Genomic DNA, 26,413 nt, shown 5'->3' on the forward strand with positions numbered 1-26,413 from the left:
AGTAGCTATGGGACTTGTCAACCTGAAGTGATATACATCTTGTTAAGTCTTACAGGTTTCTGGAGGGGCAGATGTGAAAAACAGCTGCTCTTAAGGTTTGGTGCACCGTTCTGGATGGTCCCATATTTACCAGATGTCCTTTTGTGATTTTAGGGCGTTCAGACTGATGAAAAGGGCCATATCATTGTCGACGAATTCCAGAACACCAGTGTCAAAGGCATCTATGCTGTTGGGGACGTATGCGGGAAAGCACTTCTCACCCCAGGTGATGTTTCTTCCTTTCTCGGGAAGACAGGCCTGATGGCTTGAGGTAGATGTAGGCTAGCTAATGTTCACTTTCTGCCTGCTTTCTCATTCCTGTCATAAAATACCTGACAAAAACAACAGAAGGGAGGGGTGGGCATTATCTTGGCTCCTAGTGGAGGGGGGGTCAGGAGTCCATCACGGTGGGCAAGGCTGGGCGGCAGCAGCATGAAGCCCTGGGTACATTGTGTCAGTGTTCAGGAAACAAGAGAGAAGCAGATGTTAGTGTTCAGCTTGCTTTCTCCTTCATGGCCAGTCCAGGAAGCATGCCCAGGGGTTGGTGCCACCCGTATTCAGGGCAGGTCCACTCGACTCAGTTAAATGTCTCTAGAAAAGTCCTCATAGATACTCCGGGGCTGGGTCTCCCGGTGGACTGTGAATCCAGTCAAGTGGACAAGGAGGACCAGCTGACACGGACAGTTAAATGATTAGCGATTCCTGAATCCTTCATAAAGAGAAGCTATCATGTGGTTCCCTTCTGAAGCCCTGTGAGCTGGAGAATGTGCATTCTTTTATGAGTAAGAGGTATTGGTGCCACCAGCTCTGATGTCCTTTGTCCTCTCCGTTCCTGTAACCTCAGGAGCATATCCAAGGTGTGTGCTGCACCTGTCTGCTATGCTCTTGTTCCATCCCTCTGTGACACCTCACTTGACTTTCCAAACGTCTAGGGTGAAGCCTGCGCCCTTTCTCCATAGTTTTAATAAAAGTGATATATTTGTGGCACACAACGTGATGGTTTTAAAGATTTCCATATTGTGGAGAGCCTAATCAATCTGGTTAACATTTATTACCTCGCTTTGTTTGTTTGTTTTCAAAAACAAAATATACTCTCAGTGATTTATTTGTTTGTTTGCTTACTTTTTGAGACAAGGTCTCTCTTCATACCCCTGGCTGCCCTGGAACTCACTATGTAGACAAGGCTGGCCTAAACTCATAAAGGCCTGTCTGCTTCTACCTCCTGAGTGTTGGGATTTGAGGCCTGCATAAGTACCCTCAACAGTTTTTAAGTATACATTGTATAAATTGTACACTTACATTATTAACCGTAGTTGCCATGCTGTGCATTATATCTCTTGAACATAGCCATTCTAACTGCAACTTTATATCCTTTCACAAGACCTTGAGAAACATCCTTCAGCCGGCGTGGTGACACACGCCTTTAATCCCAGCACTCGGGAGGCAGAGGCAGGCGGATTGCTGTGAGTTTGAGGCCAGCCTGGTCTACAAAGTGAGACCAGGATGGCCAAGGCTACACAGAGAAACCCTGTCTCGAAAAACAAAAAAAAAAAAAAAAAAAAAAAGAGAGAGAGAGAGAGAGAGAAACATCCTTCAGCACTTGGGAGGCAGAGGCAAGAGTTCAAGGCCAGCATGGTCTACAGAGTGACTTCTAGGACATCCAGGGCTACACAGAGAAACCCTGTCTCAAAAAACAAACAAACAAACAAACAGAAACAAAAACAAAATGCAAAAGCATTGTCACATCATCTAAAGATGTCTACTGTTAACTTGTCTTAGGAAATTTTCTATCAGTAAATTAATAAACTAATTCTTTTTTGGACTCGGGACTTTAGAGAGGAGGACATAGGAATATAACCAGGCTAAACAGAAACAAACTTTTTAGTCAAAAAAACAAAACAAAACTTCCTGAAGTAGAAGTTAAAATGTGCCAAACTATGGTTTGCTCTATAAATATCCTGCCAGGACGCTCATTAAGCTGATTAACTGCCGAGTGATTGGGAATTTGCTTTTCTTAGACTACAATGCACAGAGTTTGATTGCTCATGTTGGCAGAGCTAGGTTTTCATAATGCTGAAGTAGGCATGATAGTGATATTGGCATACACTGTCGGAGCTGTGGCAGCTCAGTAAACGGCTGTTAGCCTAGTACTACCATGTTAAAATAAGCAATAAAACAAACACTGACTCTTACCCCTTGCAGTCGCCATAGCTGCTGGCCGGAAACTTGCCCATAGACTTTTTGAATACAAAGAAGATTCCAAGTTAGACTATGACAACATCCCCACCGTCGTCTTCAGCCACCCCCCTATTGGGACAGTGGGGCTCACTGAAGGTAAGTATTTTAAAATGAAGGTAATTTGTGGTCTCTTCTCTAAACTTTTCAGCCCAAATAACTGTCCGCCAAGTTACACTAACCCTTTTGTTTAGTCTGGGGTCCTATTTCTCAAGCCACAAGTACTTGGAGAGTACTTGGAGAGCCTGCTGCTCTCTTCCGTGTGTTCTCCCTCCCTCCCTCCCTCCCTCCTTTCCTCCCTCCCTCCCTTCCTCTCCCCCTTTTATATTTAAATAAGTTAGAAATTGCCCGCCCAATACAAAGGACCCCTCTGTGTCCTTACTATTTTTTCCTTATCGTTTTTGCACCTCTACGTATACTGTACACTTTTTGTCTTTAAGAACACACGTCTTCGCTTACATGAACATAGCTTTAAGGTGAGAAAACTTCAGTTAATAAAGTATTATTTAAACTTCATGCAAATTTTGCCAGCTTTCTCAAATATCGTTTGTAACACAGCCACGCACACCCCACCCACCCACAGTCCAGACTTCGGTCTAGAATAATTCACTGCGGGCAGTTTGGTCTCATTTAGTCAGAGACACAGTTGCTTGGGCATTCTGTGTCTGATGGGACATGGACATTTATTTTGTAGAACTCCTCTTATTTTAGTATAGTTGGATGCTGTCTTCTTTTTTGGTTCAGGTGTATTTCTGGCCGTTACCCTCCCATAGCTTTGTAGGATAGTTTAGTTTTTTATTGATATTTTTGATGTATATTATAGATGAAGCCATTCATAAGTATGGAAAAGACAATGTGAAAATCTACTCAACTGCCTTTACCCCGATGTATCACGCTGTGACCACAAGGAAGACGAGATGTGTGATGAAAATGGTTTGTGCCAACAAAGAGGAAAAGGTATTGGGGAAAATGGTGTCTCTCTTATATGCTTTTTGGGGTTCTTCATATTTGAAAAAAGATTCTGTTCCAACTGAGTTTTGATTCTCAGCATTGCAAGAAATAGTGACTATATTAAAGATTAAAAAAAAAGAAAAAAGAAAAGTCATTGACCACTAGTCCAGAACAGACATCAGCCAGGTAGCTCTCAACCACCTGTAACAGTAGCTCAAAGGAGGAACCTTTTCTGGCCTCTGAAGGCAGCCCCACACGTGAACAGAATGACAGAGACACATAAAGAAAAGGAAATAAGCCAGGCATGGTGGCACACGCCTTTAATACCAGCATTTGGGAGGCAGAGGCAGGTGGATTGCTGTGAGTTTAAGGCCAACCTGATCTATAGAGTGAGTCCAGGACAGCTAAGGCTACACAGAGAAACCCTGTCTCGAAAGCCAAAAAAAAAAAAAAAAAGGAAATAAGTTCTTAAGAAGATATTGTGAAAAAAAAAAAAAAAAAAAAAAGAAGATATTGTGGTAAATGTGTTTCACTAGAAGACAAATTAAAACTTAAAGTAATGAATGAAATAACTGGAAATTTGGTCAACCATTTTTTGAAAGTTACTGTCTCTTGGTTTAACTTTCTAAGGGTCTGCCAAACAGGCTTTGGTGTTTTGGAGGATTTTTCTGTCCCCGCAACACATTTCCCATTTCCTCCACACGCTTGCTCACCAGCGTCTTTTTCAGGGTGGCCACTTCAGTGGTGTCATTTGATCTCTCCGTATAGTTTTGATCTGCGTTTGAATGAGTTTTGTTTTTATAATTTAGAAAATAGGTTTAATTTGGGTTCTCAGCTTATTAAGCTGTTTCTTCTAGTTGAATTAAATCTCAAGGAGGAACTTGGTTGTGTGTAAAGGACATGGCTTACATATGAAGTCTTTTGTTTTGCTTGCATTTAAAAAAAAAAAAGATTTATCTATTTATTATTTATACAGTATTCAGCCTGCATGTGAACCAACAGGCCAGAAGAGGGCACCAGATCTCATTATAGATGGTTGTGAGCCACCTATGTTTGCTGGGAGTTGAACTCACAGGACCTTCGGAAGAACAGTCAGTGCTCTTAACCTCTGAGCCATCTCTCCAACCCTTGCTTGCACTTTTAAGACCAGCTTTTACCACATAACCTGGTTCAAATTTCTGATCTTTGTGCCTCAAACCTCCCAAGTTGTAAGATCCAAAGCAAATGCCACCAGTACTGAGCTGTGGCGTTGCTATGAGATGGGCTGGCAGCTAGAGGTGCTTGTTGGAAGACCCTGATGACCTGAGGTGGCAGAGAGAGCTGACTTCCTTGAGTTTGTTTTATATATATATATATATATTTTTTTTTTTTCTGGTTTTTCGAGATAGGGTTTCTCTGTATAACCTTCACTGTACTGGACTCACTTTGTAGACCAGGCTGGCCTCTGCCTCCTGGGTGCTGGGATCAAAGGCATACACCACTCTGCCCAGCTTTTGTTTTGTTTTGTTTTGTTTTTTTTCAAGACAGGGTGTCTCTGTGTAGCCTTGGCTGGCCTGGACTCGCTTTGTAGACCAAGTTGGCCTTGAACTCATATCAATCTGTCTGCTTCTGCCTCCCAAGTGCTGGGATTAAAGACGTGTGCTACCATGCCCGGTTTATTTATTTATTTTATGTATATGAGTACCCTATCTGCATATACACCTGAATGCCAGAAGAGGGCATTAGAGGGTATAGATGGTTGTGAGTCACCATGTGGTTGCTGGGAATTCAACTCAGGACCTTTGGAAGAACAGCCAGTGCTCTTAACCTCTGAGCCAACTCTCCAGCCGTCCAAGGAGTTCTTCTCTGACCTCCAGCAGTGTTTAAGCTAGCACACATGGACCTGGTCTCTCTCCCATCCACACCCATGCTGTCTGTCTCTGTACCCCACCCCACCCCACCCCCCACACAATAAAATAAACATAAGTACTTATTTTAAAATTTTAGCTATAGTTATAGTTTTCAACTTTTATTAATAACTACAAGGTGTGTATCTGATCTGATGGGCTTCAATACCCAAAGCCATGAGACAGAGTGTGGTGGTTAGTTCAGCGCCTCTAGCACAGTCACAGAGAGGGGTTCGTGCCAACAAAACACAGCCTGCTGCCCGGAGCAGTCCTCAGTGGCCACATCAGTTGAGTCAGCAGGCCGCTGCTCTTCTCTTCACCTTCTACCAGAGTCTCTCTCTGGCCTCGGGGCTCCCAGGTTCCCTTATAACTGAAATTCAGGAGTCCCAGCCCTTGAAACAGAAGAGCCAGGATTGAGCTGCAGGTGTGTAGTCCCTCCCCCACATACGGAACATTGTCACTGTTGAGACAACTACTGGTGCTCAGAGAGCAGGGGACAGAATTAACTAGGCCAGGAGGGCACACGTCTGTAGCTATCTGGTTAAGGAAACGGCTTAGCTCTTAGGAGAGAAGAAAGCCAGGCATGGTGGTGTAGCATTCGGGAGGCGGACACAGGAGGATCAGGAGTCTGAGGGTAGCCTGGGCTATACCACTAGACCCTGTTAGGGAGGAAGAATTTCATCAAACAGAGACCTTGTGTTCAGAGAGAAGCAAGCAAGAGTAACGAATGCCGGCTGTGCCCTGGAGGGAACATTGAACAGGGTTACATACGGCCTCCTTGGCTTACTTATACTGACTCTGGAGTAGAAGTATGGTTAGAGGCTAGGTGGAAGAATCGCACGCCTGTAATCCCAGCACTCAGGAGGCAGGTGGATCTCTGCAAGTTCGAAGCCAGCCTGGTTTACAGAGTTCTCAGGAAAGGCTGTTACATAGAGAAACCCTGTCTCAAAAAACTAAACATTAGGAAGAAAGAAAAAAAGAGAAAGAAAGAAAAGCAACATTATTAGCTTTTGAGGATGGCTTTAAAGTAAATTGCTGGAGATGGGATGCAGGCAGTCAGCCACTGAGCTATGGTACTTAACCCACAACTACGTGACCTGCTTCCTCACAGGTGGTTGGAATCCACATGCAGGGGATTGGCTGTGATGAAATGCTGCAAGGCTTTGCTGTAGCTGTGAAAATGGGGGCCACCAAGGCCGACTTCGACAACACGGTCGCCATTCACCCTACCTCTTCAGAAGAGCTGGTCACACTCCGCTGAGAGCCCCGGGACTTGTGTGGCTTCCAGTGGGACCAGAAGACCTCCGAGAGGGATGGATCTATCAAGCTTACCTCCAGCTCCAGCTTTATAGATTTCTTTATTTTAATCAGGATCTTCTTTTGATGGTGTAAATTTTTAGTTAAAAAAAAAATTTATTTATCTAATCATAAATTTGTTGATCTGGGCCAGGCATAGTGGCGCACACCTTTAATCCCAGCACTCGGGAGGCAGAGGCAGGTGGATCGCTGTGAGTTCGAGGCTAGCCTGGTCTACAAAGTGAGTCCAGGACAATCAAGGCTAACACAGAGAGACCCTGTCTCGAAAAACAAAAACAAAACAAAAAAATTGTTAATCTGGGATTGGTTAGCATTTGACTGTACCTACAGTAATCAATATTTTGACTTTTTTGTTAACAGCCCTGTGGCCTCATTCCAGGTATAAAAATGTATATGAAAATACAATGAAGTTAAACAATGGGCCTGACGAGTAAATACAGCTGGCTAATTTTTTCTTCTTCTCTCTCTCTTTTCTTTTTTTTTTTTTTTTGAGACTGTTTCTGTGCAGCCCAGGGTGGCTTCAGACTCAAACACCTCCAGCTATAGCCTCAGGAATGCTGGGATTACAGGCTTGCAGGCCACTCCTGGTCTAGCTTGTTTTATTTGATGGTGAGTCTCCATCTAGAAGTGCACACGTGTACAGAATATATGTGTGTTTTTGAATCTGGTATTTTTGTTTAGTACTGAGAAGCTGCGCTGAGGATGTAACCACTCTGTTCTCATTTTACTCTTTGCTCTGCCTTAAATGATTCAAAACGGTTTGTATTATTTTCCTGAAATGAAGTGCGTTAAAGTTAGGAGAGCTGAGGCTGGTTAAATAGTTAAGACACGTTCTAGAGGTGGCTGCCTTCAGGAGGGGTGGGCTAAGCACTCACGGTTCAGTCACTCATTTCAGTTTTTCTATGTTTTTGTCATTTTTTAATGAAAACTTTCGAAAATTTGAAATTCACTGTGTTGTCTTATAAAAATTTATTAAGAACTGTATTGCTATCGGCTTATTTTCTAAGAATTTTACACTGGGAGAACAGATACCAACACCTGCTGGGGAAGAAGTCTCTTTAAAACAGTGCCAGAAGGGTTGTGGGGGGAGGGACAGTTCAGCACTTGGTGCTCTCGTAGAGGACATAGAGGACACGGTTTAGTTCCCAGCTCCTATCTACTGGCTCCCAGCAGTCTGTAACTCCAGTTCCAGGAGATCTGGTGCCCTCTTTTGGCCTTTGCAGGCATTTAAATCTTAGTAATAAAACTTTGTAAGGTTCCAGGGGTGTAAAAGACAGTCTCACAGATAGGCAGAGGTAGACAAGCAGCCTGAGAAATTCACTTAGGCCAGGTGTGGTGGTGCACACCAGCGCTGGAGAGGTACAGGCCAGGAGTAAAGGCTAGCCTGGGCTACATGAGACCCTGTCCCTCCAAAAGTTTTTATAATCCTATTCATACTGTCTTTATCATTGGTAAACGAGTTCCCTCTTGTCTGTGGTTTTCATGAGCAATACGGTGCTACTGAACTTTGATTAAGCTCTTCCTGGGTGACTTTCTGAGTGGCCACAGCCAGTGGCACTGACTTCTGGGTAGACCCAATGTCAACAAAGTAAAATAATTGCATTAGTAACTAGGTTATGCCCCTTCCCAAACCATCGGATCTTTTGGCCCATATGGCCAAGACTCAAAGCACCTTGCACAGCATTCTGCACCTGGGCAGAGCCCTCAGGACCCGCAGGTTTTCAGGGCACCTGGGAAGTGGATCGACGTTCAGATGCTGGATGTTGTGTCTCTTCCTTGGTTGTAGAAGGACCAAATTAGACAATTGCTCACCTAAAAAGGCTATCTCCACTAGGCAGTGATGGTGCAGGCCCGTGGGAGGCAGAGGCAGCTGCATCTCTATGAGTTTAAAGCCAGCCTGGTCTACAGAGTGACTTCCGTGACAGACAGGCCTACACAGAGGAAACCCTGTCTCTAAAATAAAATAAATGTTGCCACATGCCACACACTAGTGGACCCCTAGCATTTTGCTGAGCTTAGTAGGCTACTGGACTTTGGTTGGATTTATTTTCCACTCCCTGGTTGGTACATATCTTACTGGTTACAGTTGGTACTTGAAGAACGATGCTGTTTGAGCCTAACAACTATTACTATCTTCATCAAATCACCTGTGACATTGCAAGAGCCACTCAAGGTGGAGAGCCCATATGCATTTCCTTGTAGAAGGCAGGAGTGGAGAGGTAGCCTTCACGTGAGACCTTGGCCACTCTCGCCAGCATTTCTCTGACAGCTGAGCGTCATTCTGACCCAGCTGAAATTAATCTTGTGGTCTCAGGAGGAGCTAGAGTGTGGAAGGTTAAGTGAGGAGGGCGACTCCCATCTCTGCAGCTCTGGGGTGATGTGTGATGCATCAGCTGTGATGCTGTGAGCCTTCACAGTGGTGTAGCATTGGGCTTACCTGTGAACCTGCAAGTAACTTCAGCTGATTGGCTGAGCTAGAGAACTGTGGTAGTATACTGTTGCTTAGATTTGCTGCGATTCCCTTACTGGGTAAGATTCTAACCTAGGTCCTCTGGAAGAATAGCCAATGCTCTTAACTCCTGAGCCATCTATCCAGCCCCTGAATATAATTATTTATTCTGAAAGGATATTTATTATATTGGCTTATGTAACAAGCAGATCTGTGAGGCGCTAGGCAGTTAGATGTCCGCTCAAGGTTTGCCTTTCGAATATGCTCAGCTATGCACACAGACATTCCTTAACGATACCATGCTATTATACAGATTTCTGCACTGTCCAATAAGCCAACATCTCACAAAATGGGGAACAGACAGGCAGGAAATGCTGCCGGCTTCTGCTGCGGAATCGTATACTGTGATTGTGCTTCAAGAGTAAACTCACCCCGCATCTGCTGTGAGGTCCCTCATCTCTGGCAAGCTGGGATGATGGCATTGTCAGAAGTTCTAGAAGGTCCTTGAGAGTGTTGTTCAGAGGGTAATGCTCACAGGTGGGCATGAGTGAACTCAGCAACGATGCAGGATGGTCGATGGAGCCACAGTGGCAGGTCTCAAAAGTACCAGCTGTGGTGGGAATCAGTCCAAAGACGAGATGCTGTATCTTGGGAGCACAGGATTGGGATCCTGGGGGCCACTTCCAGAGTTCTTTTTTTTTTTTTTTTTTCCAGTATTCCAGTGAGCATTAGCTTTGTGTTGTGTGGGTTCACAGGTCAGGACTGGTTCAGTAACATTTCAGAGGCTGCCTGAGGCTTGGCTCCTATCAGAGTTGCCTTGTGGCTGGCTCCTTATCTTGCCAGCGTTACATTATTCCAGGTCACAATTTTCAAGTTACACAAATGTTTCAAGTTTACTATGTTCCTAACAGCTTACAATAGAAATAGAGATACACGAAATGTCACCATTAGAAGTGCAAACACTTAAGAGAAACAGCTCTGGGTGTCCATGTCTTTGGCGCTTCAGAACATCTCTGACGGGGTGGCGGCTTAGGGGAGGTAGAGGCAAGCAATCTCTGTGAGGCCAGCCTGGTCTAAAGAGCTAGTTCCAGAACAGCCAGGGCTACATCGATAAACTCTTGTCTCAAACAAACAAGCAACAACAGAAAAACAAAAACCCATCTCTGACAACCTGGCACATATAATGAATGGCATTACTCATTTGCTTTGTGTTGCACTGGACAAGGGCATGTGGGCTGAACTCAGGGCTTTGGCTTCTCAGGTCAAATGCTGTGTAAATGACCTGAAAGTTTCCATTTCTGGCCTGGAAGGAATCTTTATCTCCTGTAACTGTAAGATTGAAAAGGAAATCCAATGCCAGGCACCAAGGTACATGTCTGTAATCCCAGCACTCAGGGAAGCAGAGCCAGGCAAATCTCTGTGAGTTCGAGGCCAGCCTGGTCCTCAAAGCCAGTCCAGGACAGCAAAGGCTACACAGAGAAACCCTGTCTCAAAAAAAAAAAAAAAAAAAAAAAAAGGAAATCCAACATCAGTAAATGGCTGAACTATAATGCAAATCGGAGTCTTAATCTTTCAGAATACTTGGCTGGCTTTAATGACATTAACTGGGAAGGAACGGGAGGCTAAAACTGAAATGGGTACTTATGAGAAGACTCTGTTGACACTGGACATACTGAACCCTTCACTTCAGCCAGGTCTTTCTTGTCGGTAGACACAGCTATCGCATCCCATCTAATGAAGATCCTGCTTCATCCAAGAAAACTGAAGGTCCTCTCCTGAGGTACCTACTTTGTAAGGCGCCATGATGTCAGTGTGCAAGCAGCATGGTTCGTGGAGGAAGGCATTGATCTCATCCTTGGCAACAGTCAGGAAGATCCAGCTCTTTAATTCTGGAGTACTGCAGCAGCCAAAGAGTAGAGATGGTCCTGGAGGATGCTCAACGGACCTGAAATGTCTTTAAGGTTCCTTTGAGAGCTGGTGAGATGGAAAGGTTAATTGATGGGGAAAGGACTTTGCTCTAGCTCTTCAGTTTGGAGTGCTGAAAAAGAGTCTGGAATGGCAAGGGGGAGGGACGAGGTGGGTGCCCCATTACTTCCCTTATTAATCACCCAAACTGCTTTTAGGGGCATTGGGGATGCAGAGGTCTCTTTAGTGCCTAGATTTGACTAAAGGGCAGTATAAAGGGCAGTGGTTAGAGTGTCTCAAAGGAGGGTCCATCCAAGGGGCTGCACTAAAATCTAACAGATGGCAGATGTCCAGAATCTAAGTCAGCCATTTGGTGACGTATTTTTGGATTGTGCTACATGAGGGAGGCAATGTATTTCTGGATTGTGCTACATGAGGGAGGCAATGACTATAACCTTGTGGGGGAATATTAGGAGACAATGTTAATAAGGAAACTGCATTATGTCAAGATTGACCTACGTTTTCTTTTTTTTTTCCTAAAGATTTATTTATTACCCACTATTCAGATCTAGCCAATGAACAGCACATTCTCCACAGTTGTGTGGAGAGTGGGGACTGACTCTGACATGGACTCTAGTGTCCCCTATTTGAGCACTTCCCTTTGGTGGGGAGGCCTGATGGCACACAGAGGAAGGAGAAGTAGGCTAACCAGATGAGACCTGATAGGCTATGATCACATGGTAGGGGAGGAGGTTTCCTTCTGTCACAGGCCTAGGGGAGGGGAATAAGGTGAAAGAGGGAGAGAGGAAGGGGGAATGGGAAGATACAAGTGAGGGGATAGCAATTTAGATATAATCTGAATAAATTATTTTTAAAAAGATTTATTTGTTATTATGTATACAGTGCTCTGCCTGCATATACCCTCAGGCCAAAAGAGGGTACCAGATCACACTATAGATGGTTGTGAGCCACCATTTCCAGCTGAGGAAATCCTGACTATTTTATGTAGATTGCTGTACAGGTTGTGGTTTGATTTATAGGGGCAAGAGTTTTCTCATATGTGGTAGCTTTGTTCATCAAAGCTCTCACTCATTCAAGGAGAGGGATAGAACTAATTCCATGAAGATGTGAGAAACTGAGTTTATGGTCTTTAAAGAAAGGAGTGTTGGGGGCTGGAGAGATGACCGCTCCACCAGAGGTCCTGAGTTCAATTCCCAGCAACCACATGGTGGCTCACAGCCATCTATAATATGATCTGATGCCCTCTTCTGGCCTGCTGGCTCACATGCAGGCCGAATATACATTAAAAAAAAAAAAAAAAAAGAGTAGTGTTGGAATAAAAACTGCTATTGTTTCTCAGGATGATGGGATATTAAACTCTGGGGTTGTTTTATTGTATTGGACACTATTAGGTCCAAAGTGGACATCCCCAAAACGGCAGTGCCACTGACGATGTCATAAATGACAGTCTGGGCTCAGCTCAGGCTGGACTCTGATGGGGTCAACAGAGCATTGCTATTGGAGAAACAAAAGCCTCAAGTCAGCATTTCTCAGAAAATTGTGAAGCGGGTTTCTGTTTGTCAGGAAGAGCATTCCTTCCCTTCTGCCCCTCCAGCCTGCCTCTAGCAACGAAGACTCTAGTTTCCTATCAGCACACACCTGTAACACATATCAGAGTCCCCACACTAGCTCCCAGGCTCTTCTGGCCAGAGCCCCCCTCCTTCCGGTTAACCTAACTTTCCAGGCTGTTCCTGGTTACCCGCTTCCTTCTGCTGCAATCTCTCTCTCTTTAAAACCGGTAAGGCTTTCGCCGCCTTTCGAGATTCTCTCTGTTCCCGAAGAGATCGCCATGGTAGTTTTGATTTTTCCCAACAAATCTTTCCTTCTGCTCACTGATTCATCTGGTTCTGCGGTCTCACTATTTCCTTGCTTGTATCCCAGTCCCTACTCCCTCTTACACCTCATCACTCCCATCAGTCTCAAGAGATCATGTGAAAAGCTGTCAGACTCCATTTTGTTAGAAACTGCCTAACTCCATCCCAAAGGCCACCAGCTCTAGGAAAATTCCCTGCCAGTGGGTCAAGCTGCACTCTTGTTGCACCTTGCACGATTCAATGGTGTCATGAGTCATACCTTGCTATCTACATACTTGGTTACACTTTGGATATACCGTAAACACTGCCAGGCACACTTTCAAGGTTAGCTAGAACTTCTTTTTAGCTAAATAACTTGAGTCAGAGCTGACCACCCTGTTCCACCATCTGACCTGTGTATGAGCTAATTGCAGGTTTTCATCTTTAAATATGCAAAAACAACTTCCCCTCAGGGACTCAGTTCAGATACGGAACTGGCTGCCTCTCTGAGCTCAGAAAATAAAGCTTTCATTTTAAGCTTCTCTGTCTGAAGTGAGTTTTCTTGGCTTTCACCCTGAACCCAACAGATCAATCTCTGAGTTCATCAGAAACAGGAATATTTAAAAGAGCATCAGTGCCTAGCATACAATCCCCAGGAGGGGTTTCGGGGAGGCTAGGCAGCCAGGCCGATGATCCTGGCCTTGCCTCTTATCAGGTCTGCAGGAGGCTAGCCTTTTTTTTTTTTTTTTTTTTAATTTTATATGCATTGGTGTTGGGTGTCAGATCTTGTAGTTACAGACAGTTGTGAGCTGCCATGTGGGTGCCAGGAATTGAACTCAGGACCTCGGGAAGAGCAGTCCGTGCTCTTAGCCGCTGGGCCATCTCTCCAGCCCCCATGCTTTGTAGTTTTATGCCAACTTGGCACAAGCTAAAGTAGTCCGAGAGGAGGAACCCTCAATTAAGAAAATGCTTCCAGGTGGATCTCTGTGAGTTTGAGGACAGCCTGGTCTACAAAGAAAGTTCCAGGACAGCCGGGGCTAGTTTACATTATACAGAGAAACCATGTCTCAAAAACAACAAAACAAAACAAAACCAGAAGCCAAATAAAACAGAGAAAAACGCTTCAGTAAGAAGAACTGTAGGCAAGCAAGCCTGTAGAGCATTTTCTTAATTAGAGAAGGATGGGAGAGGGGCCAGCCCACTGTGGGTGGGGCCAGCCCTGGGCACGTGGTCCTGGGTTGTATAAGAAAGCTCACAAGGAGCAAGCCAGCGAGCAGCACTCCCCCTTGGCTTCTGCTTCAGCTCCTGTCTGTAAGTTCCTGCCTTAACTTCTCTCAGTGATGGACTGTTGTTACCTTGAAGTGTAAGTCAAGGAAAGCCTTTCCTTTCCAGACTGTTTTGGCCATGGTGTTTCATCACAGCAACAGCAACCCTAACTAAGACTGTGTTTGAGTTTCACCCCAGATGTATTCAAGTGGGAAACTGCAGTAAGGAAACTGCCAACACAACCACCTCGTGATATGCTTAGTGTTTTTATTGTGGATATGAGAGAAAGAACAGTCAGAGGCATCTGGAAGAGTCTAGAGCAGAGAGAGGAAGAAGCAGCCTGAACATGGCCCGCAGACTGGTCAGTGCCAGGGTTATCTGTGAGAAACTGGGAGGATGACCACAGACAGAGACTCCAGAGAGCGTAGTGAGGCGAGTGGGAGCAGGAGCTGAGAAGAGTGAAAACAGCTTGGTTATTAAAAAAAAGGTGCGTGAGTTGGGTGTGATGACAAACGCCTGTAATCCTAGCACTGGAGGAAACAGAGGCAGGCAGGTCTCTGAGTTTGAGGAGACAGAGGCAGGTGGGTCTCTGTGAATTCAAGGTCAGCCTGGTCTACAAAGCAGAGTCCGGTACAGCCGGGGCTACACAGAGAAACTTATGTCTTGGAAAAAAAAAAAAAAAGGAGTTGTGGTGGTGAGTACCTGGTGTGTGGGGGGAGGGCCAGGAGACTGATGTGGGGGCTTTGAAATGTGTGAAGTGCTTGTGAGTAGGGACTGAGGGAGCCTGAAGGTGGGACACAGCTCTTGCTGTGCTGATAGGTTAGTTGGAAAGCCATATGTCACTTGGGCTGGAGGTAAGGAAAATGACTAGACAGGAAGTGGAGCTGCACAAGTTGCTGAGGAATGCTGGCCAGAAACCCTCCTATAGTGTAAGTTGAGCTCATGTCTGGGTCTTTGGACTGCATTTTAGAATTTGGAGTTCCCTTTGGACCTGAGAAAGACCTAGCTATAAGCAGCTTGTTCCTGCATCGTTAGTGTCCTATCCGCGGCGGTGGGGGAAGGGGAATAGAACCGAGACCCAAGGCAAGTAGTAGTATAAATAAATACAGCTACAGAATATTTGAGCACTGGCTTAGGCTCTACAAGCAAAGAAAGGATAATTGTAGGGTCCAGGATGGGCCAGTTATTATTATTATTTGTTGTTGTTGGCTTAATGTCCTACCCCATTTTATGTTGTCTCTGAATCAAAAAGTCTTGTCTAAGACAGTTCAGAGGTATGGAAAACCCGAGTTCGAAGGGCAGAAGCCGAGCCCTATGTTTGAGTCTGACTTTGCTAGGCTGCTTTTCACTCTTTCCCTTGTTAAAGGAGGTGCTGGTGAGTGGTGGTTAAGGTAAAGTCGAAAGACCTGGCATGGAACACTCGTCCGCAATCTCAAAATAGTTTATAATTCAAGTTCCACGCCAAGCAAGGAAACATATCTTGTGTCAACGAACAAAACAACTCCCCACTCCAAAATAGAGAAAATATTGATGTTGCCAGTTGGGTTAGATTCCATAGCCTCCTGGAAGATCTGGTCCAAAGCTCTGACTTTCTTTGAAGAAAGGTGTTGAAGGTGACGGTGGTGCACGCCCTTAGTCCCAGCTCCTCGGAAGCAGAGGCAGGTGGATCTCTGAGTTTCGAGGCCAGCATAGGCTACACAGAGACATCCTGTCTCCAACAAAACGAAACAAACAAGCCGGGTGTGGTGGTGCACACCTTTAATCCCAGCAGAAGCAGGGGGAACACTGTGAGTTCGAGGCCAGTCTGGTCTACAAAGTGAGTCTAGGACAGCCAAGGCTACACAGAGAAACCCTGTCTCGAAAAAAAACCCCAACCAACCAACCAACCAAACAGGTGTCTTCGCGTTCTTCATTAGAGCTGAGCCTCTTGGAGAAGCTTTGTCAACAGTCTGTGAACGCCAGCAGGTCGTCAAGGAGACAGCGCGCCCCAGCAAGGGTCTTGATTTTATGGGGGGGGGCGGGGGAGGCGGGGCACGCAGTGGCGCATGCGCGTTTTCGGAAGCAGCATGCGGTGGTTGCCGGGAGCTAGCGTCCAGCCGCTCGACCAGGAAGTGGAGGGCGGAGCCGGGGCCGAGTCGCCCCGCCTCAGGCTCGGCGGCCAGAGGCTCGACCCTCCTCGACAGGTCGGTGCTGGGCGTGCGCGCGTGGCGGCTGCGGTGGTGGGGGGCGCTGAGGAGGGGCGGGAAGCGGGGCGGGAAGCGGACGTGCGTGCGTGCGTGTGTTTGTGCGCGTCCGTGCGGCGGAGCCGGAGGCTCGGAGGCCCGGAGTCGGCGCGGGCTGCGGGCGCTGAGGTAGGGGCCCCGTCGGTGGGCGAAGCGGCGAGTCACCCGTGGGATGCCTGGCTCCGAGGCGCAACGCGGCTTCCGACGGCCCGCGCGCGGGCGCCACGCCGCCAAGCGATTCTCGGAGCCGAGCGCCTTGAAAGGGGCTCGCTTGCCAGCCAGCATTGTCTTTTAGGCCGGGGATTCCGAAGGCAAACTTTTGGGGTTGGAGAGCGGGAATTGGCGAGCGGATTGTGCGGCCCCAGGGTCCCGAAGTTTACCTTAGCCCCCTGCGTGGAGTTGGGGGCACCACGGCGACCCCCTCCCTCCCAGGGCTGCCTCCCGACAGGCGTCGACCCCTGCCTGTTCTAATGCTGTTTAACTTGAGTTGCGGTGTTTTCCTGCGAAGCCCAGAGGCATTTTCCAGATGGGAACTCTGCGATCCGTCTAGTGGGGTGCTCCGGTGCTAGGGGAAGCCCAAGACAGGAGTAGACAGGCTGGAGGATTGCAGATTCTGTTTGGGGTGCAAAGAACTGGACAGGGGAGCCTGAAGATTTTAAATTATAGCTTCTCACTATCCATGGTGAGACGGACCAGCTTTCAGCTGTATACCCTGTTTGGGGGTTTTGATTGACCAACATGATGTGGACGTGGGACATAGTTGCTCTACCACTCAGGTTAGCCCGAGGATGAGTATAGTGCCTTACAGATGCTGCCGGAGGAGAAAAAGTTAGTTGGAACACGAGAAAGTCGCTTGCTTTGGGTGCCTTTGTTGGTACCTTATATAGGTAGGTGTCTTTTATTTTAGAGACCTTAACCAGGCAGGCTTTCAGGACCCAGGGCACTTGACTTCCCGCTGTGACCTTACTAGTGCTTCTTCAGTTCCTGTTTTAGTTCTTAAAATTAGCGACAACACTTAATGTGTTTCAGAGTTGTGGGCTTGATGTAGTTAAATTTAAACTGCAGGCTTGATCTGTCCTAAAGTCGTGGTCGTCGTGGTCGTCGTCGTCGTTGTTGTTATTATTTGGATTTTTTTGAGACAGGGTCTCCCTGTGTTAGCCTTGGCTGTCCTGAACTTGCTTTGTAGAGGAGGCTGGACTTGAACTCAAAGCGATCCGCTTGCCTCTGCCTCCCCTGTGCTGGGATTAAAGGCGTGCTCTACCATGCCTGGCTGATTTTTTTTTTTTTTTTTTTTTTTTTTTCTTATGAGTGTTTTTTTTTTTTTTTCTTCCCCTTGGGTCAAGGTTGAGCCTGGGCCTTCACACTGCCCACATGCTACTATCAAACTATATCTCTAGTCTCCATCTTCCTTTTTTGTTTATTTTTTAAGACAGGGCTTTCCTGTGTAGCCTTGGCTGTCCTGGACTCAATTCGTAGACCAGGCTGGCCTCAAACTCACAGAGACCCACCTGCCTCTGCTTCCCGAGTGCTGGGATTACACAGATGTGTGGGCCACCATGCCTTCTGAACTCAGCTTTCTTTCTTTTTTTTTTTTAACCCAGCTTTCTTTGATAATAAAAGCATACTGAACTGGGCCAGCCTGATCTACAAAGAGAATTCCAGGACAGCCAAGGCTATTACATAGAGAAACTTCGTCTCAGAGGGAAAAAAAAGCCAAAAGGAAAAAGAGTATACTGGCTTTTAAAATACATCATTAATAACCGTTTTGATTCATTCATTCATTCTCTTCACTGAGCCTAAACTTGCTTCCTAACTTTTGCCCAGATTTTTGAGCTTCAAGGGTAACCCGTGTTTAGACACACACACACACACAGAGAGAGAGAGAGAGAGAGAGAGAAGAGAATGCATATATACATACAAATATGTCAGTGTAAATGTGTTTTAGAAAACACTTAAATCGTTTATTGCCATTAAATTACAAATCTGAATTTATACACTGGGAACCATTGATACTTTTCACCACTGGAAATCAATGTGGTGTGTGCCTAATTGAGGGATGATATACTGTTATTAAATAAAAGGTCAAGAATTTTGAGTCCTTAAGTGCTTATAGTTACAAAAATTTGTTCCCTTTGATTTTGTTATTGTTGTTATTGTTTGTTTTGTTTCTCGAGACAGGGTTTCTCTCTGTAGCCCTGGCTATCCTGGAACTTACCCTGTAGACCAGGCTGGCTTCGAACTCAGAGATCCGCCTGCCTCTGCACCTCCACCCCCCACTCTCCATGCTGGGATCAGAGGCATGCGCCACCAGTATCCGGCTCCCTTTGATTTTCTTTTTTTTTTTGGTTTTTCGAGACAGGGTTTCTCTGTGTAGCCTTGGCCATCCTGGACTCACTTTGTAGACCAGGCTAGTCTTGAACTCACAGCGATCCGCCTGCCTCTGCCTCCCGAGTGCTGGGATTAAAGGCGTGCGCCACCACGCCCGGCTCCCTTTGATATTTTGAATTACACAAATCCTAATAAATAATATACCTGTTACTACAGATTAGTGGAGACAAACTGGCATTCAAAATGATCAAATTTGCATTTTTGGACTACTGAAGACAGCAGTTAGCACTGATAAGGAAGCGGAGTTGGTTGGCATGGCTGTTAAACATAGCATCCATGTTTTATCCTCAGCAAGACTTTTTACACTGTTGTCTGGCTTGGCAGAAGTGGCTGGGGCACTGTTCCTTTCAAGAACTGGTTCTTCCATTGCTAACAAAGATGCTCCCTACTCATCTCACAGTTGATAAGCTGTCCTCCCTGAAGGAGCTGATCTACTACTTCATTTGTTATATGATATGCAAATCGAAGACAGATGCAGGTTGTACCTTGTAGGCAAATGTCATGACTATCAAAGTGTAGCAAAGAGGATGACAGCCATCTGCCAGTGATAATCTCTGGAGACTTTTTTTTTTCCAGACCAGGCTGGCCCTAGTGCTGGGATTAAAGGTGTGTACCAACATGCCTGGCCTCTGGAGTGATGGCTAAAATGGGGACACCCTAGTTGGCCAACTGGTTTCTCAAAGTACTTGCTCATGAGATAGTCCTGGAAGTCCTGTACCACTGCTCTAGCCATGGCCATGCCACTTGAGGTGCACCTGCTCTTCAGATCAGTAACATTGTATTTTTTTAAAAGTAAAAGTTGGAGTGATGAGATGCCCAGCATGTAAAAATGTGTGCTGTGCAAGCCTCAGGACTTGAGTTTGCTCCCTAGAACCCACAAAAAGCTGGATGTGGTGTCTTGGTGGCTCTTATGTATAATCCTGTTAACTCCTGTATCATGGAGACAGAGAATTGCTCTGAAGCTCCCAGGCCAGTTGCTGTGACATGCAGAGTAGCAGAATAAAAAAGGAGCCAGTTTTAGCAAGGTGGAAAGAAAAAATAGATTTTCCACAGTTGTCCTCTGGCTTCCACACATATACCCAGGCGTGTGTACTCTTCCTCACATAGGTGAACACGAGCTAGCATGCACACACAACACAATTTTAACAAATTGGTGAAATAAATTACTGAAAAGTATGAGAATCTAAAAATACTGCTTATTAATACAGGGTAATTCCTCTGCACTTACAGGGCTCTTTTTGGTACCAGGTCTTAAAGTTTGTGTGCTTGTGTGTGTCTGTATTTGTTTTGGAGACAAGGTCTGGAGTAGCCCAGGCTGGCCTTAGGTGTCAGCTGAAGATAACATTGAACTTCTGATCCTCCTCCTGCCTTCAGAGTGCTGGGTTTACAGGCATGCAGTCACCTAGTGTTGAAGATTTAACTCAGGGCTTTGTGTATGTGCTAGGCATGCACTGTGCCAGCAGAGCTACACCTTCTAGCCTTTCAGTATGATACTTATTTTAACTTTAAAAAAAAAATTAATTTGAGCCGGCGTGGTGGTGCACGCCTTTAATCCCAGCACTCGGGAGACAGAGGCAGACGGATCGCTGTGAGTTCGAGGCCAGCCTGGACTACAAAGCGAGTCCAGGACAGCCAAGGCTACACAGAGAGACCCTGTCTCGAAAAACCAAAAAAAAAAAAAAAAAAATTTACTTTCATGTGCATTGGTGTTTGCCTGCATATCTGTCTGTGTGAGGGTGTTGGATTCCCTGGAACTAGAGTTATATAGATAGTTGAAAGCTGCCATATGAGTGCTGGAATTGAACCTGGGTGCTCTTAGCCTCTAAGCCACTTTTCCAACTATTTTACACTTTATCTGATTTCTAACTAGTGCAGTTCAGATATAATTACCACCTTATTGGCTAGCATAGCTGTAAGACTGGAGAATAGTTCTGTTTTTACTGCCCTTTCTTACTACTGCCTATCCCAGTTCTTGGCACAGGAGTACCATTTTTTTTTTAAAGTAAGTGAATAAATATAAATGATAGCAAGCTGAGTAAAAGATAAATTTGTGGGAACTAACTTGCCAAGGTCTGTATATTTGGCATGCTTGTTTGAGTGATTTAAATTTATATTAAAGATGTGTATTTGATTTTTGTAGCATTATGGACCCAAGCCTGTTGAGAGATCGAGAGCTGTTCAAAAAACGAGCTCTTTCCACCCCTGTGGTAGAAAAACGTCCTGTGCCTTCTGAGCCATCCTCCTCCTCCAAGAAGAAGAAAGCAAAAGTCGAACATGGAGGATCATCAGGCTCTAAACAAAATGCAGGTGAGAAGAGCTGTTGTAGGACTGTTCGGTTTCTATTATTCAGGAAACTAGTTATGGCAAGTTCAGATTCCCTTTTGAGACAGGGACTTGACGCAGCCCTGGCTGGCCTGGAACTTCCTTTGTAGACAGGATTGTCTCACCAAGATGCCTACCTGTGGCTCTTGAGTGCTGAGAGGAAAGACCTATGTTATCACACCCAGCAAGTTTAATGTTCTTTCTTTCTCATTCTTTGTTCCTTCATTCCTAACTTTTTTCTTTTTTTGGTTTTTCTGTGTAGTCTTGGCTATCCTGAATTCACTTTGTAGACCAGGTTGGCCTTGAACTAACCGAGATCCACCTGTCTCTGCCTCCCAGATTACAGGTTTGGGCCACTGCCCCCAGGTAACTATATTCTTAGTGAGTTTTAGGTTCTTGGTTAAGTATAAAAGGTAAAATTTAAGTCCATACTATGTTCCCAGAACCTACATGGTAGCTTGCAGCTACTTATAACTCCAGTCCCAGGGGATACAACAGCCTTTTCTGGGTTCCATGTGCACTGCGTGCCACTGGTTCACAGACACAGGCAGACAAATCATCCATAAAACAAAAATGAAAGGGAAAAATTATACACCACCATTACTAGGGGGGAAACGATTAAAAAAAACAAAACAAAACAAAAAGCCTATCCTTGGGCTGGGCTCAGTGGCTCATGCCTGTAATCCCAGCACTTGGGAGGCAGAGGCAGGAGTATTGCTGTGAGTTTGAGTCCAGGACAGCCAAAGCAACACAGAGAACCTCGAGTGTTAGCATTAAAGGCATGCGCCACCACGCCTGACCTGGAGCACTCTTTTATATATGGCGTCTTTTACTTTATTTTTAATCCATGTTATTGGGTGATTCAGTACTTTTATTGCCAAAGAATATTCCATTGCATGGATATACCACAGTTTGCTTATTTACTGGTTAATGGAGTTTGAGATAGGATCTTGCTATGTAGCCAAGGCCAGCTTGGAGTTCACTAGGTGAGTCAGGATAGTCTCAAATGCAATAATTCTCTTGCCTCTACACTTGAGTGTTTTTATTTCTATTGACCAGAGACTTAGGGTGGAATTTCTGGATGATGTGAATTTATGTTAGCTTTTAAGGAAACTGTCACATGACTGTTGTGGTTTGGTCTTTTTGTTGCTCTGCTAAAACACTGAACAGAAGCACCTTGGGGAGGAAAGGGGTGGTGTGGCTCACAGGTTACAGCCCGCCATGAGGGAAGCTGAGGCAGGAACTGAAGCAGAGACCACTGAGTATGCTGCTGCTTGCTGGCCTGCTTCCCCGCTCATGCTCTGCCAGGCTAGTACTACCACTGCTACTACTACTTTTGTTTTTTTAAGATTCACGTATGTGGGTGTTTTGTCTGCATGTATGTCTCTGTACCGCATGCATACCTGGTGCCCATGGAGGACAGAAGAATGCATCAGATTCCCTGGAACTGGAGTTACGGTGTTATGAACTACCATGTGGTTACTGGGGATTGAACTCCTGTCCTTGGAAGAGTAGCCTGTGTTCTTAACCACTGAGCCATCTCTTTAACCTTAGTCAGCTTTCTTGTACAACCCAGGAACATCTGCACAGGGTGTCACTGCCCACATCAGCTATCACTCAAGATGATGCCCCACAGATATGCTAGGCCCAAAGGCCAGTCTTGATGGAGGCAGTTCTTTGAGGGTCCCTCTTCCCAGGTGTGCCAAGTTGACAGTCAAAATTAGCTATCAGGCCTGGAGAGATGGCTCAGTGGTCAAGAGCACTTCCTGCTTTTCCAAAGGCCCTGAGTTCAATTCCCAGCAACCACCTGGTGTTCACAACCATCTGTAATGTGATCTGATGCCCTCTTCTGGTCTACAGGTGTACATTCAGGCAGAACACTATAAACATAATAAAATCTTTAAAACAAAACAAAAAATTAGCTATCACAGTAAATAGATTATACTACCTTTTCAACAGTGACAGGAAGGTCTAGTTATTTCTCATCTTTATCAATACTTAATTCTCTCTTGTCTTTTTGTTTATAGCAGTTTTTGGTGGATATGAATGAGTATCATTGTGAGGGTTTTTTTGTTGTTGTTTTCGAGAGAGTCTCTTACTTTGCTTTGTTGGTTTTTCTTTCTTTTTTTTTTTTTTTTTTTTTTTTTGGTTTTTCGAGACAGGGTTTCTCTGTGTAGCCTTGGCCATCCTGGACTCACTTTGTAGACCAGGCTGGCCTCGAACTCACAGCGATCTGCCTGCCTCTGCCTCCCAAGTGCGGAGAGAGTCCTTATTTTGTTTCCCAGGGTGATTTGTAGTTCATTATATAGCCCAGGCTGACATCAAACTCACGGCAGTTCTCTTGCCTCACCCTTCCAATGCTGGGGTTCTAAGCATGAGCTATAAGCCATGTTACCCCTACCTTCGTTGTGGTTTTCTTTTTTTAAAGTAGTTTTTAATTTTGTGTATGAATGTGTGTATGTGTAGTACATGTGTGCCTGGTGCTTTCAGAGACCAGAAGAGGGTGTTATTTTTCCTGGAACTGGAGTTAGAGATGATTGTGCGCCACAGTGGGTACTGGAACCCAAACTCAGGTCTTCTGTAAGTGCAGCAAACACTCAAACACTCTCAACTATGGAGCCGTCTTTCTGGGCCCAAAACATTGAAGGTTTTTGTTTTTTTTAATACACTGAACCTACATGCCATACCTTGTCTAGGCTCTGTTTATCTCTTATACATATGTCACTGTTCTTGGGCAAGATAGATCTCAGTTGGTGGAGTGCTTGCCTAGCATGGAAGATGTTCTGAATTTGATCCCTAGCATTACATAAACTGGGTGTGGTGGTGCAAATCTCTAATCTTAGCAGAAGATTCAAGAGTTCATGGTCATATTCAGCATTTAAAAAAAATTAATAAGCCGGGCATGGTGGTATACACCTTTAATCCCAACACTCGGGGAGGCAGGCGGATTTCTGTGAGTTTGGGGCCAGCCTGGTCTACAAAGCGAGTCCAGGACAGCCAAGGCTACACAGAGAAACCCTGTCTCGAAAAACAAACAAAAATTAATAATTTTTAATGATTTATTTTAGGTGCATTGGTGTTTTGTGTGCATGCATGTCTGTGTGAGGGTGTTTGATCCCCTGGAACTGGAATTATAGACAATTGTAAGCTACCATAATAAGTCAGGCTTGGTGGTGCACATCTTTAATCCCAGCACTCGGGAGGCAGAGGCAGGCGGATCTCTGTGAGTCGAGGCCAGCCTGGCCTACAAAGAGAGTTCCAGGATAGCCAGAGAAATCCTGTCTTTTTTTTTTTTTTTTTTTTGGTTTTTCGAGACAGGGTTTCTCTGTGTAGCCTTGGCCATCCTGGACTCACTTTATAGACCAGGCTGGCCTCGAACTCACAGCGATCCGCCTGCCTCTGCCTCCCGAGTGCTGGGATTAAAGGCGTGCGCCACCACGCCCGGCTAGAAATCCTGTCTTAAAATACAAAACACATGCACGCATGCATGCACGCAATACTAATAAGTAAAATGTCAAAGCTCTCTTTCTGACACAGCTCCCGTGATGCATTGCTGTAACAGCATGATTACAGGTTTGCCATTGCATGTTAATCTTTGACCTAAACCCTTATATAGTAGTAAGCTCAGTAAATGTTTGTTTAATGGCTAAATTACAAGATAAAGTGGTGGGGAAAATAGTGTACTTGTTTAAGATCTAGAGATTAGGGCTGGCAGGATGCTCAGCAGGTCAAGTTGATTGTCACTCAACTCTGGCGACCTGAATTGGGTCTCCAGGACCCACATAAACGTGGAAGAACAGACCCCATGGAATTGGTCTCTGATCTCACATCGTGTGTCCATAGAGACTAGTAATAACAAGAACAAAATCTAGACATTGAAGATTCACCTATGGCAGCGGTTCTCAACCTTCCTAATGCTGTGGCCTTTAATATAGTTCCTCATATTGTGGTGACCACCAACCATAAAACTATTTTTATTTTTAAATTGTGTATACAGTGCTCTGCCTGCATGTACACCTGCAGGACAGAAGAGGGCATCAGACTGGATTGTAGATGGTTGTGAGCCACCATGTGGTTGCTGGGAATTGAACCTAGGACCTCTGGAAGAGTAGTCAGTGCTCTTAACCTCTGAGCCATCTCTCCAGTCCATAAAACTATTTTTGTGGCTACTTCATAACTATATTTTTGCTACTGTTATGTATGATTCATAATGTAAAAAACCTGTGTTTTCTGATGGTCTTAAAGGACCCTTGTGAAAAGATAGTTCAACCTCAAAGGGTTTATGACTATCAGGTTGAGAAATGGTGACCTATGTAACTCTAAATGTGTTTGAAATAGTCTCTAACTGGGGCTGAAGAGATGGCTCAGCGGTTAAGAGCACTGACTGCTCTTCCAGAGGACCCTGGTTGAATTCCCAGCAACACATGACATTTTACAACTGTCTGCAACTCCAGTTCCAGGGGATCCAACACCCACACACATAGACCTACATGCATGCAACACACCAATGCACACAAAAAATAAAGAGAAATCATTAAGAAAAAGGAAATAGTTTCTGACTATATGCTATTTTATATTCTTAGGTTTTATAAGCCCGTTGTTGTTGTTGTGGTTGTTATCATTATCATTATTTTGAGAAAGGATATCACCATAGCTCAGGGCTGCCTTAGACCTCGCTGTGTAGTCAGCGCTGTCCTAAGTTCATGGCAGTCTTTGTGCTTCAGTTTCCTGACAGAGTAAAGGTGAGCCGCAATGTTCAGCTTTGTGCTTGCTTATGTTAGCTAGAAAAACGTGAAAAAGATGTGCTTTGTGGATGTCATTTTATATTGTCATTTAGTATTCTTTAAAGTAAAATTAACAGGTTTCTGTTCCCTTTTCTTCAAATAATTATTGCACAAAACAATCATTCCATCAGCAATGGAGATTAAAACAAAGGAGTTCTTAGCATTCCATACCATTCTTTTTGTAACAGACTTCTGGGGAGGACTCCCCCACCTGCCAACACCAAAATCCACTTACCCAAATGGGGAGCTGATAAACTACCAAAGTCCTATTGGTGAAACAGTGAGTTTTATTAGGGTTATTTTTAGAATATGGGTAATGGGTTACCTACAGAAGCAGAAAGGACTCAAGCATAGCTGCATCACTTATGCTAGTAGGCAGCTGAACAGGTTGGAGAGCATCCTTTCCAGATGGTTCAGCTGGTCTAGGCCTCTTCCAGGGAGCTTGTCTCAGTATGACTCAAGGCAGTTTATATACTCTTGGGGAGGGAAAGGCCTAGTTAATCTGGTCAGTTTCAGAGACTTCCTGAAGTGGTTTTGGATGGTTTACTTCCTATCTTGAGCTTCACAGCAGGAAATAATCAACTATTCTGCACTTGTTTTCAGTCTTTGTGTGTGTAAACTTAAAATAGCATCTGTGATAATATTAACTAAGGGAAGGCTCAGTTATAGATACTTGCTGTGTAATCTGGATTCCCAACACCTGTTTATGAAGCTTGATGCAGGTAGTGCACACTTGTAACCCGAGTTAGGAGGGTCTCTAGGGCTTGCTAGCCAGCCTGTCTGTCTTTCTGTCTTT

At 45.0% G+C, this 26,413-nt stretch overlaps 2 protein-coding genes across 2 annotated transcripts in view; both read left to right on the top strand.

The window, feature by feature from the left end:
• Gsr (glutathione-disulfide reductase) overlaps positions 1-6,439 on the top strand; it is a 35,517-nt gene extending 29,078 nt beyond the window's left edge. The window contains exons 10-13 of the mRNA XM_051169408.1: positions 154-265; positions 2,242-2,373; positions 3,098-3,231; positions 6,223-6,439. Of these exons, the coding sequence (XP_051025365.1) occupies positions 154-265; positions 2,242-2,373; positions 3,098-3,231; positions 6,223-6,372 (528 nt within the window). The 3' untranslated portion in view covers positions 6,373-6,439. The remainder of the gene's footprint in view (positions 1-153; positions 266-2,241; positions 2,374-3,097; positions 3,232-6,222) is intronic.
• Positions 6,440-16,170: 9,731 nt separating this feature from the next.
• Gtf2e2 (general transcription factor IIE subunit 2) overlaps positions 16,171-26,413 on the top strand; it is a 55,322-nt gene continuing 45,079 nt past the window's right edge. The window contains exons 1-2 of the mRNA XM_051169396.1: positions 16,171-16,252; positions 20,652-20,818. Of these exons, the coding sequence (XP_051025353.1) occupies positions 20,656-20,818 (163 nt within the window). The 5' untranslated portion in view covers positions 16,171-16,252; positions 20,652-20,655. The remainder of the gene's footprint in view (positions 16,253-20,651; positions 20,819-26,413) is intronic.

Source organism: Acomys russatus, chromosome 27, assembly GCF_903995435.1.
Source record: "Acomys russatus chromosome 27, mAcoRus1.1, whole genome shotgun sequence".
In the NCBI taxonomy this organism is placed as follows: Eukaryota; Metazoa; Chordata; class Mammalia; order Rodentia; family Muridae; genus Acomys; species Acomys russatus.